The 18,886-nt window shown below is 36.1% G+C and overlaps 1 protein-coding gene across 6 annotated transcripts in view; it reads right to left on the bottom strand.

Annotated features, from left to right (window-relative positions):
- The window catches only part of FNDC3A (fibronectin type III domain containing 3A), a 212,131-nt gene that overhangs the window by 24,270 nt on the left and 168,975 nt on the right, over positions 1-18,886 (bottom strand). For all 6 annotated transcript variants that reach the window (XM_035297891.3, XM_078357623.1, XM_035297894.3 and 3 more), the window contains 6 exons: positions 17,800-17,859; positions 16,291-16,429; positions 12,956-13,009; positions 10,500-10,624; positions 9,217-9,391; positions 6,171-6,257 (listed from right to left, as the gene is read on the bottom strand). In XM_035297891.3, the coding sequence (XP_035153782.1) occupies positions 6,171-6,257; positions 9,217-9,391; positions 10,500-10,624; positions 12,956-13,009; positions 16,291-16,429; positions 17,800-17,859 (640 nt within the window). The remainder of the gene's footprint in view (positions 1-6,170; positions 6,258-9,216; positions 9,392-10,499; positions 10,625-12,955; positions 13,010-16,290; positions 16,430-17,799; positions 17,860-18,886) is intronic.

Consider the following 18,886-nt stretch of genomic DNA (forward strand, 5'->3'; position numbering starts at 1 on the left):
ACTACCTCTTGAAACTCCACTGTAGGGTCTTTGTACTAGCAGTTATTTCCTACGCTTGGAATGTTTTTCTGATTTTGACATGCTATCTCCTTGTTACTCAGATCTGTTTAAATGCTATTTCCAAGAAAATTTCCTTAACTACCCAGTCAATCTCTCTTACCCATTCTATTTTAAATAACCTGCACTGCACTTAACCACAGTCTCTTTGTTCGGTTATTTATTGTCCATTCCCCTCATCAGAATATCAGCTGTTTTAATCACTGCTGTAGTCTTAGTGTTTATAACAGTGCTTAGCAGAGAGTAGATGCATAACAATTATCGGCTTAAAGAATGACTCATAGATGGGGACTATGATGTGATGTAACACCATACACAAGGATCTGAGTAAATCTACTAACCCAAAAAACTCATACAGCCCATTAGAACTCAGTAAAATTTAGCCCAATTGTTCAATTTTGCTCAGGCTTCCTCAGTCCTCTCACACAGTCACATGAATTTCCAAGATGTTTTTTTACTCTGCTGCTTTACAAATGAGACTACAAATTGGTTTAAAACACTTCTTAATGTTGTGCACAAAATCTACTTAAACGTTTTAACCAGAAGAGTAGTCTCCCTAAAAACTATGAAGATTCACTTAATTATGTTTTTAAGGCTCTGTATTTCAACACTGTCTACTGTAAACCACTTTCTAGTCATAAACGTAATCTCTCCCCACCCAAATTTTGTAAATAATCACAATGCTCATTTAGTGCCTATCATACAAGGAGCACTGTGCTAGGAACCCTAGGTGTAAGCAGTCATTACCTTCAAGGAGTTTAAAATCTTCATGCAGAAGATAAGCAATATGCATTATTAAAAGAATTGGGCAGGAGAAGAAAGATTACTAAGGCCTAAAATGGTTCAGGAAGGCTTTGAAAAGGGAAATGGAAGTGTTGTGTAGTCTTTCCCCGGTAACAGCAATGAAAAGGGAGGCTTGGGTAAGAGAAAAAACAGAAAGTCTTGCACATAAGAGCAGGAGTGAATAGTAAACAGTGAGCTCTGCTCAGGGAAAGATGAGTAGTTAATCTGGTGAGGTAACTGGTTCAAGTATGGACTGGAAGGTAGCATATTTTAAAAACTGAAAGGAAATATAAAGAAACTTACATCAACTAAGGAAATTGTTTCTAAGAGGGAAAGCTGTTTTTCAGAAAGATTAATCTAAGTATAGAAGAGAACTTGGATTGGAAGGTGAAAAAAGAGCCTGAACGCAGTTATATGAAGAACATGTTTGGAGATTTAGTATTCTTCAAGACAGAATGGCAGCTAACACACGGCAAAAAGACGGTATATCCAAGCTAAAAAGGGATACACCAAGAAGACCTAAGAACTTAGCTAGGGCACACTTAGGGCAGAAAAGATAGATCATAAAATGACACCAGACAAGATGAGAGGAAGAAAACATGACTACATACTATGTAGTGTAATAGATGCTGACATAAGTGAATTTCAAAGATGGAACATAAAAGTAGTTGATGGAGCCAGATACAAGCTGTTTTGGTTTCTCTTTACCTATCAAAAGACCTCAAAAACAAGGAATAAGCTAAAAGTGAAAGTATCTAAAGGTTCTTGGCTCAACATTCTCATAACTTGACCTTTATTTAGAAGCCTTGCTATATCCAAAGTGGAGATTGGAAAGAAAAAAAGAAAAAGAAAAAAAAATCCCAGAAGGTTTGCTGCTTGAAAAACTTTTTTTGTTTTCTAGTGGCCTAGGGTTATAGGACTGACAACTAGGCTCTGATGCCTTTGATCCTTTAAAAAAAAATTAGACACGAGGTCCTAGCCCAGCCTTCAGTGAACCATTTGATGAAATTAGAATTGCTTATCACTTTTTTTTTTTGAGCCGGAGTTTTGCTCTGTTGCCCCAGGCTAGACTGCAATGGTATGATCTTGGCTCACTGCAACCTCCGCTTCCTGGGTTTCAGTGATTCTCCTGCCTCATCGTCCTGAGTAGCTGGGATTAACAGGTGCCCACCACCATGCCTGGCTAATTTTTGTATTTGTAGCAGAGACGGAGTTTCACCATGTTCACCAGGCTGGTCTTGAACTCCTAATCTCATGATCTGCCTGCCCTAGCCTCCCACAGGGCTGGGATTACAGGTGTGAGCCACTGCGTCTGGCCTATCACTCTTAATTTTAAATAATTTTAAATAATCCTGACTGCTTTGCTATGCATTAAAATTTTATTTTTGAGCATGGTGACTAATGCCTGTAATCCCAGTACTTTGGGAGGCTGAGATGAAAGGATTGAGCCCAGGAATTCAAGATCATCATAGGCAACATAGAAGACCCTATTTCCATAAAAAAATAAAAATAAAAAAAAAAGCCAGGTGTAGTGGCACATGCCTGTAGTGTAGTCCCAGATAGGAGGCTGAGGTGGGAGGATCCCTTCAGCCCAGGAGTTAGAGGCTGAAATGAACTATGACTGTGCCAATGCACTCCAGCCTGGGTGGTGGTGTGAGTCCCTGTCTCAAAATAAGTAAATTTATTTCCATTCTTCTTTATCATCTAATTTTTTTTCTCTGTTCTAATTTTGTTTTAGTATTTTGATTATCCCAGAACTGTCCTCAGTGTAGACCCTAGTATTTGGTAAACTTGGTCATATTAGTAGTTCATTTTATGTTAGTATTTTTATTGTTTCTTCAGAATAATAATATGCTACTTGTTTTAAAGAGTCTGCTAGAAAAGACAGAGTGAGACATAACAATAGAATTTAATGATTCAAAATGCCCTCAGCTGGGTTCCCAGCATACTGCAGATTTAAAACAAGTGTCTGAGCTCCTAGAACTTCACGCAGGCATCATTTTCTACTTCCTGTTTTTTTTTTAATCCCTCCTCTAGATCAGTTGTTTACAAATTTTGGCAAGCATCAGAATTACTTTGAAGTATACCACAACAAATTGCTAGGCCTCAGCCCCCCAAGTTTCTGATTTAGTAGATGGGGGTAGGTAGGGGCAGGGCCAGATAACTTATATTTCTAACAAGTTCTCAGGTGTTAGTGACAAAATGGCCTGCTGACCACTTTGAGAACTACTGCTCTAAATCTTAATAAGCCAGAATATAGCCCTTTTCCTATTATCCAGTGATGTGTAAAGAGGTGGCTTTTAGACATATTGTTTTCCCATCCCCAACCTTATCATTGGGGAGTATTTTGTGCAACAGCCTACTGTCTCCTTGAAGATTCTGACTGTATATTTCTCCCTCCCCTGAAATTTGAAAGTGACTACCATAGTGAAACACAGTTTAATTAATTAGTTAATATTTTTAAGAGATGGAGTCTTGCTCTGCTTCCTAGGCTGGGATACAGTAGCACGATCATAGCTCACTACAGCCTTGAACTCCTGGGCTCAAGTGATCCTCCTGCCTCAGCCTCCCGAAGTGTTGGGATTATTACAAGTGTGAGCTACCATGCCTGGATGGTTTTTTTTTTTGAGAAGCGAGTCTCACTCTATTGCCCAGTCTGGTGTGCAATGGCATAATCTTGGCTCACTGCAACCTCTGCCTCCCAGGTTCAAGCAGTTCTTGTGCCTCAGCCTCCAGAGTAGTTGGGATTATAGGCGTGAGCTACCATGCCTGGCCTAAATAGAAATTTGATTTGTATACAGTAGAATGCTAAGGAATTTAACACATATGTATACTTGTGTGCATTTCAGCCCCTATATTACCATGATGTTACATGGTAGTAGAATTCTAGGATTTTCATAAACTTAAATTACTAAGACATTAAAAACTTCCTCTTTAGAGGACCTGTTGGAATGCTTCATTTATGAAGCAAAAATACAATCCAATATCATCACAAAACTGGGATGGATCTTCCTATTTCTCAGGTATTTTATTAATCTTGTAAATATGAAAACCATATTTAGAAATTAAAATGACCTAGCATTATTATAAGTTTTTAAAATGAAGCTAATAGCATAAAATAAAGCATAATAATTATATACTATATAATCAAATTTCCTATTGTTAAAGATTTAAGGTTCTCAAGGAGTAATAAAATCTATCTTTGCTTTTTAATAGTGAAAACGATTTACAGTGGCTCTTATCATTAATTTGAAATGATTTGATAAACACTGGCAGGAAAATTTAAATGTTGAATTTATCAACCAGTGAGCATCCTGTTATATTCTTGGGAAAACTTCTGTGCAAATACAGTCTGGCTTATATTAACTGGTATATTAACTAATTCAAGCACTGTCTGCCAAGAAATAGCAATGTAAATAATGACCAACTCAAAGAGCAAAAATGTATCCTAGAATAATGCTATACTAGGAAAAGTAAGAATTTCAGGAGTCTCCACACTAGAACAATCTTCAAAGCTTGCCTCAAGTGAGCAAGAATGACATGTTGTCTCCCCATCCTCCTTGTGAAATAATTCAGTCCAAGGGCCAATAGGTGAGCTGAATAAGGCAAGCCTTTGTGCTGGGGACAGGGATGTGTTGGGTAGAGGCAGCAGCATGTACCCAGTAGGGACTCAAGCACCCTATTCCTCAATAGGACTTTAGGAAAGAGCAGGGGGGATGAAGGAGGGGTTTGACTCAATAAGTAAATATACTGAACTGGGTCAAGGTTTCTCACCGATGATGAAGGAAGTTAGAAATACAGAATGGGGGAAAACTAAAATTAACCTGTGGCATTGGATTAGAATTGAAGGTATCTGGTGTGAACTCATGATGTAAAAAAAAATACAGAGATACAGAAACATAGATACGTACCTGTGTTGTAACTGTATATATATGTACGTATATACATATCTATATAAATATTTATATATAAACTAAACATATACACACATATAGTTCCTAGCTCTATCCATTGGGAGGGCTCCCAGGAGCAGTAAAAACCTGTATAACAATTAAGTATACTTAGTATCTAGATCTTGATTTCTAAATATCATTGTCCATTAAAAGGATCCTGGTGCTTTGAGAAATGGCTGATTCCAGAGTTGAAGAACGTAAAGTTTAAGATGAGACTAGAATATCTTGTGCCAGAAAGGAAGAGCTCAAAGAATGATGAGAGATATGTCAAAAGGATTCAGAAGCCAGCATGCAGGGGATTGCAAATCTGGGACAATTTAAGCCTCACAATAATCAATGTAACAAAATATAACCTATTGAATAGACTTCCATGAGTACCTACTGATATAAATGGGAAGAAGAAAGTCCTTCTTTCCTTACAGTATAATGCAAACTTATGAATGTAAAAAAAATGACAAAATTTTAAAAATCACCGCTTGGCATCATCAATCATAGTAATAATTGATTTAGGCAAGAATCATTAATGGGTGTTAAAACTATGGATAAAATTTGATGAGGAACAAGATACTCATAGAGTACATAGTATTTACAAAATACTATATTACAAAGAAAAAAGAATAACTTTACAGTTACTATAAATATGAGAAGAATATGGTAGATACAGGCTTTATCAAATGACTACCAGTAATAAGACAAATTGAAATTATATACCACTTGATATGATACAGTGAGAAAAATGCATTATTCTCTGTGATATCCCTGCCAACAAAGCATATATTTAGTGTGTTCTAACATTCATATTTTAAAAGAAGTTTGTTCACATTATGCAAATAAAAGTCATATAAATTAATTTTTATTTTAAATATATAAAGTTTGAGAAGTACCGCTATATAATAAGAAAGTGAAACAAAAAAGCTCACTAGAAAAGGTCAATGTTATTTAAGATGTAAATCCAAAGGAGTGAAGTATATACTTGGCTTTAAAACAGTAAGAATAGAGGCTAGAGGCTGGGTGCAGTGGCACATTTCTGTAATCCCAGAACTCTGGGAGGCAGGAAGATTGCTTGATCCCAGGAGTCTGAGACCAGCCTGGGCAACATGGTAAAACCTTGTCTCTACAAAATAAGTTAGCCAGGTGTGGTGGCACACACCTCTGGTCCCAGCTGCTTCAGCAGCTGAGGCAGGAAGATGACTTGAGCCCAGGAGGTCATGGCTGCAGTGAGTCGTGATCATGCCATAGCAGCAGCCTGGGTGACAGAGTAAGACCCTGTCTCAAAAAACAAACCAACAACAAATAACAAACAGAAAACAAAAAACCCAACCACATCAGTAAGAATAGGAACAAGGAACAAATCTTTTAAGGGTTTTCAAAGCTTACCTTAAATTTATACTTAGTACTACGTTTGAGATTTTTCACTGTGTAAGCAAGATCTTCTCCATCATATTTAGGTTTAAAACCGTATCCCTGGAAAAAGAAAACAAAGTCTTCATTTGACATCTAATAATAGAAATATGGGCAATAATGATAGGTGAAAAGACCCAGGTTTCTCCTCGTCTTCTATTATGTGCAATAAGACTAATGCTCTGTTGAGTGGAATCCTCACCTTGACACATCTGTATTCAGTGGGTAGACCTGGAAATGCTTATTGATCATTTGGTAGAAGACGAAGCAAACCACTTAGTCTCAGTAAATATAGTAGCCAAGAGAAGATCTTTGTGTTGAGGGAAGAGATGTCAGAGTTGAAGCCAATGGTAACTTTACCATCAAATAAGCTATCCCAAGAACAGAGATTTCCCAGAGATACTGTGCAAGAGCTGAACAGAACTGTAAGTAGTTAACATATTTAACTTGACCAAAACACATAGTTGTTTAAGTAAATAAGTGAAGGGTTAGTTGTGCTGGCAGGTGAGGATGTGTCACTTAGGTTTGGGATTGCAATTTCCAGCACCAGTGACAACGCTTTACAAACTTCCCGAATGTAATCATTACTTAAATTAAAAAAATTGAGATACAATTCATATAATGTAAAATTCACCATTTCAAAGTATAAAATCTAATTGCTTACAGTATATTCACAAAGTTGTGCAATCCTCACCTAATTTCTAGTTTCAGAAAAAGCCTGTCCTTTTTTGGGTAGCATTCATATCCCACCTCCTTCTATCTACTAACATACTTCCTGTCTCTATGGATTTGCCTATATCCACATAAATGGAATCATATAATATGTGGTCTTTTATAACTGGGTTCTTTATTTAGCATAATGTTTTCAAGGCTGACTCATGTTGTGGCATATACTGGTACTCTTTTTATGGCTGAAAAATATTCCATTGTATGGATATACCACATTTTGTTTTTCCATCTATCTGCTGCTGATGGACATTTGGGTTGTTTCCACTTTTAGACTATTATGATTAAGGCTACTATGCACATTTGTGTGCAATTTTTGTATGAACATGTGCTTTCAATTCTCTTAGGTATACACTTAGGGGGTGAACCGATGCTATTTTTGACCCTATTCCTTCAAAGTAGCACTGAAAATCTATGAACTATATATAGATCTAATAATAGAATACACCTTAACTCCTAGTCAGCTAGGCTCTAGCAAACAGGATGTGAGTGATGGGTAACTAGATTCAGGCTGCACTACACGGGAGACTTCTTAAAAAAATCTTCTGTGACACTTTGGGAAGCAGTGTGTAAATACAGTTTGAGAAAGGCAGACAGAATATTTTCTCATCTTTTAAAGCTTCTTAGTCAAGAAGGCTGTGGTGATCTTCCCCTCTCCCTAGTTCCCCTAAAACAGATTCAGTTAAAGTGTAGCCTATGTGTTTCCAAAGCACAGACAGACATACATTTACATACACACAAACAAAACAAAACCCCTTTCACATCAAAACAAAAGACTGAGTTTTCAGGCTGGGCACAGTGGCTTATGTTAGTAATCTCAGCACTTTTGGAGGCTGAGGTGGGAGGACCACTTGAGTCCAGGAGTTTGAGACCAGCCTAGGCAACATAGCGAAACTCTGTCTCTATAAAAAATAAAATTAGTCAGGCATGGTGGCACGTGCCTGTAGTACCAGCTACTTGGGAGGCTGAGGTGAAAGGATTGCCTGAGCCAAGGAGTTCAAGGCTGAAGTGAAACAAGATTGTGCCACTGCACTCCAGCCTGGGCTACAGAGCAAGACCCTGTCAAAAAAAAAGACTGCGTTCTCCATCATGCCCAACCTCTCCCAAACAATAACAAACCAAGGCTTCAAAGGACTGGGAAATGAGCTAACTACTGTGGCAATGTTTATTGTATTAGAATTAATGCCACACTAAAATGTTATTTTTCTGATTTAAAAAAAATTATACTTCAAGTTCTGGGATACATTATGAAGAACGTGCAGGTTTGTTACATAGGTATACACGTGCCATGGTGGTTTGCTGCACCCATCAACCCACCATCTACATTAGGTATTTTTCCTAATGCTATCCCTCCCCTACCCCACCCTCAACAGGCCCCAGTGTGTGATGTTCCCTTCTTTGTGACCATGTGTTCTCATTGTTCAATTCCCACTTATGAGTGAGAACATGTGGTGTTTCATTTTCTGTTCCTGTGTTAGTTTGCTGAGAATGATGGTTTCCAGTATAACCTACCAACCAAGAAAAGCCCAGGATCAGACAGATTCACAGCCGAATAATACCAGAGGTACAAAGAGGAGCTGGTACCACTTCTTCTGAAACTATTCCAAACAACAGAAAAAGAGGGACTCCTCCCTAACTCATTTTATGAGGCTAGCATCATCCTGATACCAAAATCTGGCAGAGACACAACAAAAAAAGAATTTCAGGCCAATATCCCTGATGAACATCAATGTGAAAATCCTCAATAAAATACTGGCAAACTGAATCCAGCAGCACATCAAAGAGCTTATCCACCAAGATCAAGTTGGCTTCATCCCTGGGATGCAAGGCTGGTTCAACATGTGCAAATCAATAAACATAATCCATCACATAAACAGAATCAGTGATAAAAACCACGATTATCTCAATAGATGCAGGCAAGGCCTTTGATAAAATTCAACACCCCTTCATGCTAGAAACTCTAAAACTAGTTATTGGTGAAATGTATCTCAAAATAGTAAGAGCTCTTTTTGATGAATCCACAGCCAAAATCATACTGAATGGCCAAAAGCTGGAAGCATTCCCTTTGAAAATTGTTACAAGACAAGGATGCCCTTGGTACAAGACAAGTTCTGGCCAGGGCAATCAGGCAAGAGAAATAAATAAAGGGTAATCAAATAGGAAGAGAGGAAGTCAAATTGTCTCTGTTTACAGATGACATGATTGTATATTTAGAAAACCTCATAATCTCAGTCCCAAATCTCCTTAAGCTGAAAATGTTTTAAATACACTATTTAAAATCTGTATTTGTACTTACTGAAGTTTCTTCCTCCATCTCTAAAATGTAAGAAATTCCTTCATCTGATGGTGTTCCTGAGGGTTTACTCCAATGTAAGGATAACCAAGTAACTCCAGCCTTAGTTAATACAGGACTTGCTGGCATAGAAGGAGCACAGCCTGAGGTGTAATATAAGACTTCTTCACTAAAACCACTGTTGAAACAAATGGTTTTTTAAAGGTATGAAAAAGTTATTTTTACAGTGAATGAATAAGTTTGTGACAGATGTAATTTTTTTTTGAAAACGACAATTTTTGATAACAAATTATAATACAAATAATATATCTTGGGTTTGATCTCTTTATGAAAGATACCAAACAGTGAATTAGTGTTCTTTTTAAAATGCAGTTTTGGGTGCGTTGGCTCATGTCTGTAATCCCAGCACTCTGGGAGGCCGAGGTGGGCGGATCACGAGGTCAAGAGATTGAGACCATCGTGGCCAACATGGTAAAACCCTGTCCTCACTAAAAATACAAAAATTAGCTGGGCGTGGTGGCAGGTGCCTATAGTCCCAGCTACTTAGGAGAGTGAGACAGGAGAATCACTTGACCTGGGAGGCGAAGACTGCAGTTAGCTGAGACTGCAACACCACCCACTAGCCTGTGTGACAGAGTGAGGCTGTCTTAAAAAAAAAAAAAAGGCAGTTTTGTTCAGATTTTTAAGGCTTTATATCATAATTTATCCAGTCAATGAAAAAATATATATATTACCTTATGGAAAGAATAACACTCTTGTATTGGTGTGTAAATGTTTTAACTTTTAAACACACTTTCAAATAATGCCATTTATATAAAATAGAAAATGTAAGTTCTTAGTTGCATAATTAAACCAACCTGCCCCTATAAAGGTAAGCAGAGCTATCTCTAGAACAAAAATAATTTCAATATGACTCTTGAAAGACACTTGGCTTTCTATTTAAATTAGGTATTTTAGATGTTCTTAAAATTCACCTGACTTTAAACAAAATATTGAAATCACATATGCTGAGGAGCAAAAAAAAAAAAAAATCTCTTGGTCATATATAAAAATCTAACATATATTTAAAAATCTTGGTAAAGTTGTAAGTTTAATCTTTCCTATAGTTCCTATGTAAGTTATTCTCTTACAGCTTTTGCTAGACTGGTAACACATCTTAACTATATCAACAAAGATATAAACTAAGCAGAATTTTTAAAAGATAATTTGGACAGTGAATAGTTATACAATTGAAGTTGACTTGATAATCTAAAAGTATTTACATTCTTTTATAAAATACACCTTACCTTGTACCATAGTCATTTCTGGCCGATAGTCTGAATTTACAGCCCATTGCTGGTGACAGTTTAGTAATTTTAAATTGTTTCTGTGAGCCCATGTAACACTGATAAAATTCTCCATTTCCTTTTCCCTATAAGAAATGGCTGATTATTATATATCATGTACTTTACTGTAAAAAAATAAATTCACATCAATTCCTTCTGGATAGTTACATATTAGCAAGTGTGTACTGAAGGTCATGGATCTCAAGAGAAGGCTGAGATACGGCACATCTTTTATATACTACAGTTCGTCAAATGCAGAATTCAAACACCAGAGAGCAAGTATCTCTGTATAGCTTCTTGAATTAAGTAACATCTTTTAGCCAATGTTAAATCTCTGGCTTTAATAAAGGAAACTCTGCAGGTATGGATTCTATAATCTCCATGGAAGACTACCAGTGGTAGAAATGGGGTGATGATCTTTGATAGGGTTGACTGGCAGCTTTGTTGAACCTATGGAAAGCTCTAAGCAAATGATTTTAAGACAAGGTCCCTACCCATGCCCAAACTTCCAACTAGATAGATGATAAGCTTCTTTAAAATAAAACAGTTAGAGCTTCTACTGCTTAGATTAACACTGAAAAAGTTCTAGTAGAGAGCACAGCCCAATTACAGGCAGTAAGAAGGAGAGAGAAAAGTTAGGAGAGCTAAAAAGTTTTAGAAATTTATGGTGCTAAATAAAATAGATAAGTTTCTCATTCGCCACCCATTTTTCTTTATTGTGTTGCTAGAGATAAAGGGTGATTAGGGTGACTTCTGCTTCAATGAAAACCGTAGATGGTACTTGACTGCTTTACTGAATGCTCTTTTCAGTTCTAATGCCGTTTAGTTGATTCTACTGAGTTGTCTAAATAGAAAATCATATCATCTCTAAATAATGACGGTTTTGCCCCCCAGCCCAGACACCATGACTGTACTTTTTGCTTTGGTTTCAAGTCATACTGCCTTAAGTGTAACTTCTGAAATAATGTTAAATAAAGGCAGGGATAATAGGCAATCTTACCTTATTTCAGCTTTGCATAGAAATGCCTTCATTTGTTTAGTGATGGTACAAAAATAACTTTCAAATAAATTACCTTTCTATTCCTAATCTACTTTGAGTTTTAACTAAACTGAATGCTAATTTTTATCAAACACCCTCCCGTAATTTACCAAGATATTATAGTTTTTCTTCTAAATTAATATGATATGTTAATAGATTTTCTAATTCTAAATTATCTTAGAATTTCTGGAATGAAATCTACTTGGTTGTGCTTTATTATTCTTTTAATATACTGCTGAATTCCAAACTTATCAGTGGAATTTCTTCCACTCCCTCCGGCCCCTCTTCTTAGCTTGGTACAAGCCATAGGGCAAGAGAGACCATGGTAACTGATTATAAAAACAATGTACTAGGTCAAGCTTGTCCAACATGTGGTCCAAAACAGCTTTGAATGTGGCCCAACACAAATTTGTTAACTTTCTTAAAACATTATGAGATATTTTTGCGATTTTTAAAAAGCTTATTAGCTATTGTCTGTTAGTGTTAGTTGGTGCAAAAATAACTGCTGTTTTTGCCATTACTTTCAAAGGCAAATACAGCAACTACTTTTGCACAAATCTAGTATTTTGTGTGGCCTAAAGAAGCCAAAAGATTGTACTAAATAATGAAGCCCAGCATGCTTGCTGTGGTTGGCTGAAGAATGGCCCCTAAGGATACCAAGGTCCTAGTCCCCTGAACCTATGAATATGACCTTTTATAGTAGAAGAGGCTGTACAATGTGACCAAGAATCTTGAAATGGGAGATTATCCTGGATTATATGAATAGAACCCAAATGGAATCATAAGTGTTCTTAGAAAAGGAAGACAAAGGGAGATTTGAAGACAGAGGAGGAAAAAGGTGATATGATGATGGAAGCAAGGGGAGAAAAGGCAATGTGATATAGCCACAAACCAAATAATGAGAACAGCCTACAGAAGCTGGTCAAGGCAAGGAAACAGATTCTCCTGTTTCCCTAGAGAAAGCCTGGCCATGCTGACACCTTCATTTTGTCCCAGAGAAACTCATTTTGGATTTTGTGCCTCAAGAACAGTAAAAGAATAATGTGTATTTTAATATCAGGATTGGGGTAATTTGCTACAGCAGCCATAGGAAAAGAATACACTTGCCTTTAAGGCTGATGTGAAAAAAAAAGTTTCTTCATCAAGGTAGTTACCTAAGTAATAGTTTTGATGGTGATTCAGTTGAAAATAGGGAAGTTAAGTTAGAAATGTTTTCTAAAAACACCATCAATCCACTCATGCACCACACAAAATCATTCATATACTTAATGATTAAAACAAAGAAGAATATACTTAATGATTAAAACAAACAAATGTTACTTCTGCCTGAAGATATGCACATAATGTTAACCATTTAAAAAGATTAAATTTTACTTACTTCATCCCATTCTAATACAAAGTTTTGGATTTTAGAACCATTGTCACTAGGTGCCTAAAACCAACACCAAAAAAACAAAATGAAAACAAATTAGTACATTCATAAATAATACTGTGATGATCTAATCTAAGGATCTAGTTTATGTGGCAGATGTTCTCCGTGACTTGGTCCTGGGAAAATGTTCATGAAAAAATACAAAAATATATGTATTATGTACCCCATAATCTTTTCAAACTTAAGGAAAGAAAACAAAGAAGCTACTTAAGTCTTTCTGAACACTGAACAATCCCCTCTAGCAAGAACCATTAATATCTTGACTTTAAGAAGTCTTTTAAAAAGCCATTTTGCTTTTCTTCCAGAAGGTTTATCAGCTTTAAGTTGGTAGGATTGAGCCTATCATTTTTATTAAAACTCACCTTACAAAATAAATAAATGGAATATTGTATAAAATATCAATACAACCAAGGTGGAGTGAAGAACCAGGGTGCTGAAAGGAGCTCTGGGAGGGCAGTCTGGGTCCTTGTTTCTAGACTCATTGTGCTGGTACCTGAGACTGCTGGCTCAGCAATCTGTTAATATTTTAGGTATCAAAGAATACAGTCTCCCTTGGCATTTTATTTCAGTATTTAATCACTCTAAAAGTAAAAAATTTCAACCTTACTTCCACCTGAATTTTCCTTCTACAATTTCAGCCCATTTCCTCTTTGCAGAACAAATGATTACCCCATTCTTATTATAGCTCCATAGATTTGCAGACAATTGACTTTAAGACTCCTCTAGTCAAAATTAAACAATTTTAATTCTTGAAATGATATTTTTTGTACTCTATCCAGTTTTTATATAATATTGTTAATTATGTAAATGGCAATCAAGGATCATTAAGTTTTTAATACAGAGGAACACGGGGGTCTAAATTATTTGTTAAACACTAATACAGATCTTGCATTAACTTTTTTTTTTTAAATCATAATCTTAAACTGGTTAGCATGGCCAGAATTTGCTTGTAAGGTAGAGTAATATCTCACTGATTGGGAAAGCAATGGCAGTTAAAATAAATATAATGCAAAGGGGGAAGAGAATCTTTGAGAAACTCCAACTCTTATGCTGTAGAGGAAGAGAATCCAAAGCAAAAAGAGAGTTCAAAAGTCTCGGCAGGAAGTGAGGGGTATAAAAAGATATTTTCCAAGTATTAATGACTCCCGATTGCTCTAGTCTAGTTGCTAAGTTTCTCACATTTACTTAATTTTTCTTTTCTTTTTTTACTAGTGAGGTTATTAAAATGTCTATCTTAACCTGAGAGTTATCCTCCAGCTTTTTTCCAAGTTAGAGGGGAAACTATTAAGTGTAAAGTGTTTTACCTTATCTCATTTAGTCCTCAGATCAACTCTATGAAGTACTATTATCTGAACTTTACAAAAGAGGAAATGCGGGCTAAATCATCCTAGATCACACAGTCATTAAAAGTAGAGCAGAACTGAATTCATTCTATCCATCCGCAAAATCAGTGTTCCTACCCAGCAGTATTATAGGGGCTCAGATTGTCTGTCTGGGGACTGGCAATAAGACAGAAAAAGACAAATTTTAGTTAGCTTTTTGTCATCACTATGCACTGGCAATTCTAAATGATGTCAGTTAATAAGAGACCTCTCTCAACTGCTACCTCCCACGTTAACCCCCATAGAAATGCTTTTATAGATTAGGTGAGGTAGCAGTCAAAAAACCAATATTCAAGTCACTATACTACTCTTAGTGACTTTTCTTCATTTTTAATATTAAATAACAATAGTTATTATGCTTATTATTTTCCAGGCATTATACTATGAGCTATTCAGATGTTACCTGTTTAATCCTTTCGACTCTGAGGTACATAAAACTATCCGTCAAAAGCAGTGACAATGATATCTTTTTCCAACCCTATTGATTATTGTGTGTGTATACAGGGCCATTTCTAGAAAGGTTCAAGCCTGGGCAACCTGTGTGGGTAATCTGAGGTACCACTGCCTACATCTTGTATAGGGATGTTAGAATATTATTAAAGGTAGACATTTCAAAATTGTATTATTTTAGAAATCCTAACCTATATAAAGAAGAATGGGCTGCTACCCTGACTGTGCTACCAAAGGAAAGGGTCTGAGCATATTCACAAATAAAATACTACTGTAAGTGACATAAAATAAAATTAGTCATACTTTATCACATATGAATGTATGTATATATACAAAGCTTTTTGACTTACATGTGTTAATAGTACTTTTTGACTACAAAAGTATCCAATATCCCCACCAGAACTAGAAACTAACAAGCTACAGAGCAAGTAGTAGGTCTTACATTTTTAAAAGCTTTCAGAAGTAAAGCTAGCCCTGAGCTTGCTCTGGAAGCAAGGACAGATAATTAAATCAAGGGGGAAGAGTTACATCTCACTAAAATCCAAAGCTAACAGAAATGGTACCCCATTCTAGGGGATGTTTTGAAATTTTGTGGGGTTTATTTCTGATCTAATCACAATAATGCAGGAGGGGGGAGGGTCTGGTGGTTATGGGGTGAAGATCAAGGGCACTAATAGCCCTGTAGCATAGGGACAATCAGTACAATGAGGAATTGTTTTCTTCCTCTAGGACTTTTGAATGTTCATCAGAGTTGAAAAACCAAATCCCACTTTATAAAGTATTTTTTGTATGGTTTTAACAGACACTGAGTTTCTCAAAATGCAGTAACTGCAATTTGGGAAAGACTGCATTTAATTTTTTCAGAAATTCACCAAGACCACACTACTTCAGAAAATCACATAATGACAAAGTTGTCTGTGGTATCTGACAACTCTGTGGTATTTGACAACCATACTAATTCTATATACGATATCTGTCTACTTCATTGTATCTTCTTGTGTAGCTGGGACTAAACATTTATGAATTGAAATATATACTTTCTATTGAGAATAACTTGATTCCTCCTTTTAGGCCGCATATTGGTTTATGAGTCTAGTTCTTATAAATCTGATTTTAGAATAAAACTCAGAATATAAAGGCATCATGACAAAATCTTACAAAAAGGACAAATGGGTTAAAAATTACTGTGGTGAATCTCAGTATCATCACACATGCAATGTAATAAAAAATGTTAATTATAAATCCATCCTTTTTTACTATATTTACATTTAGTAAGAAAAAAACACTAAGTGTTATTTTAATCTACATTAAATAGGCATTTGTGTCTTATACGTAAAGAGGAGGAACAAATTAGAGCTCTCTGTCACCAGAAACAACTGAAACTTAATACTACTAGGGGATACAAAGAAACACACGTCCAGTTGGAAATACCCTACAAAATATTCTTACCTTCCACTGCAAAGTGAGGGAATTTTTGGTCCGATTGGCTATCCTTGGTGGATTAGGTATATCAGGTTCACAGCTCAAGGTGGTAAAGATTTCAGCTTCTGAAGGAGTTCCCTTTATAGAATTATATTCTGCCTGGACTCTATGGTGATAAAATGAATAATTTTAACTTTCAGAATCACTGTATCCTATTTTCAAAAGTATCACCTTTAAGTACTTGCAAATTAGGAAGGTGTCCACTAAAAGTTCTATCAAGAAAATACGACTATTAGAAGTAAAAGGTGACCCTTAAAAAAAAAAAGAAAGGATAGACTAGTGTTTTTTTTTTTTTTTTGCTGCAAGCCAAAGAAATAGTTAAAAATTGTGGTATGTGAGTGTGCATATATGTATTTATACACACATGCAAAAAAATGTCCTGAAACAAGTTTCCTGAAACAACATTCTCAACTATGGGGAATACATGGATGCTTTCTATCCTATTTGATTCTATTTCTTTTTTTTAAAAAGCAATGCTGAATATAACCCACAGAATTAAATTAATAATTCAATATGACTGCAATCTACAGTCTGAAAAAGATTAGGTTAGACAAAACTTTGAGTTTATCCACAGGAAGTACACTTGAATGCTTAGTAGTTTAACAGAAATAATCCCAACCACATATGCTTTTTTTAAAAATGGGGGTAATTAACTAAATGTGTTATATTAGGCTTCAGCTGGATAAGCCCTAGAATGTATGAAATTTTAGTAAATTACACTAGAAAAACTGCATAGAGTAAAACATTATCTAAGTTCTTCCTTATCAAATATTGTGAAATTCTAGAGTCGTAATATCCTGAACTCTTCTTAAAACAGGATGTAGTAAAAATAAATGTGTACACCAAATATTATTTATAATTATTTTATAAAAATTCCAAAAGCTGGGACAAGTTTCCAGTGCCAAACTAGATTCTACAGACATATTCAACAGATTCATTCCAAACTCAAAAGTCTATAAACAGGATGATTAGCCCTTCACTATAACATGAATTAAATGTTTTTGTTTTTTGAAAAATTTTGATAATTTTACCAATAGAAAAATTGAAGTCTGCAGTTTTTTTTGTTTTTTGATACAAGGGCTCACTCTGCAGCCAGGATGGAATATAATGGCATGATCATGGCTCACTGCAGTCTTAACTTCCTGGGCTCAAGCAATCCTCCTACATCACCCTTCCGAGTAGCTGATTCCACAGGCCTGCACCACCATGCCTGGCTACATTTTGGATTTTTTGTAGAGATGGAGTCTCACTATGTTGCTCAGGCTGGTTTATAACTCCCAGGCTCAAGAAATCCTCCTGTCTTGGCCACCTAAAGTGCTGGGATTACAGGTATGAGCCACTGCGCCCAGCCTACAAACTCTGTTTTTAATCTGAAATCAGTGTTTAAATTATATTCTAGATTTTTAAGAAAATAATTATTAAAAAAAAAAAACCCTATGCTGTATCATGGAAAAGCAATCTATAGGAATTCCTTACTTTGCATGGTAATCCGTGGCTGGCTTGAGATCATTTAAAGTGATATTTGTTTCTTCTCCTCTGGGGAAAAAAGGGTAATATTTCAATGTCTGGTAAATAAAGCGTTTTCAAAAGACGTACATTATATAAACTATAAAGTATTTTATGAAACTACTTCTTTCTTTACCAACTGTAACCATATTCAGATTCCACTAATATGGGGTTTGGCAGTTAGGATATGTGCCAGACTTACGTGTATACCTGCATACTACTTTAAAACAGGTGTTAAGTGAATCAGCTGTGTAAACCAGACTCTTTTTTTTTTTTTTGGAGTGCAGTTAAGGAAGGCATTTAACTTACTGAAGAAACAAAACTATTATCAATTATTTAAAAATACATTTTGCACATGGTTAAAATAATAAAACATGTATTGCCAAAAGCAAAATTGCCAAATTTTTATAAAGAGTTTGCCACTATGTTATTTTATTAGAAAATAATGTGGAACTTCATTTAAAATGTTACACTCTGAACAGATCACCTATGAGAGAACACTGGAATTAACAGGAATGACTGACAACATGAAAAACAAGGAAGGAGAGGGAAGTAAACCTATTTGGCTATGGTCATCTGGGAGCCTAGAAAGGTTCTCCAGTGTGGGGAAAGGGTAAGTGAGTGACCCCCAGTGGTCCACATTCCCACCTGTATTCTAGTCATGGGAAACACCCTAGACCCTTGTGGGCTGCAGCTAACATAGGGAGCTTCACGGATTTGTACAAGGCATTGCTCAAGAGAGGGAGCTCACGTTGGGTCCTATAAACCTCTCAAGCCCTAAGCAGCTAGAGGAAGGTATCTTAATTGAGAGCACAACCCCCAACATACTGCATCCTGACCACAGGCCCTACAGTCCCCACATCTCCACTTCTCTGGAGCCCCACTGACATTTCCTACCCACAGACCACCACTGTGACTGGCTGCTGCTTTTAGGACTAAAGCTTGAGCCACTGGCAAAGATCCTGGTGCTCCTAGTAGAGAAGCTGCTGCACATCTTCATGCACTCCAAGAACAAACTTCCTGCCTGTAGCAACTGCAGCTGTGGTTAAAGCACGAA

The sequence above is a fragment of the Callithrix jacchus genome, chromosome 1 (genome assembly GCF_049354715.1).
Source record: "Callithrix jacchus isolate 240 chromosome 1, calJac240_pri, whole genome shotgun sequence".
Lineage (NCBI taxonomy): Eukaryota > Metazoa > Chordata > Mammalia > Primates > Cebidae > Callithrix > Callithrix jacchus.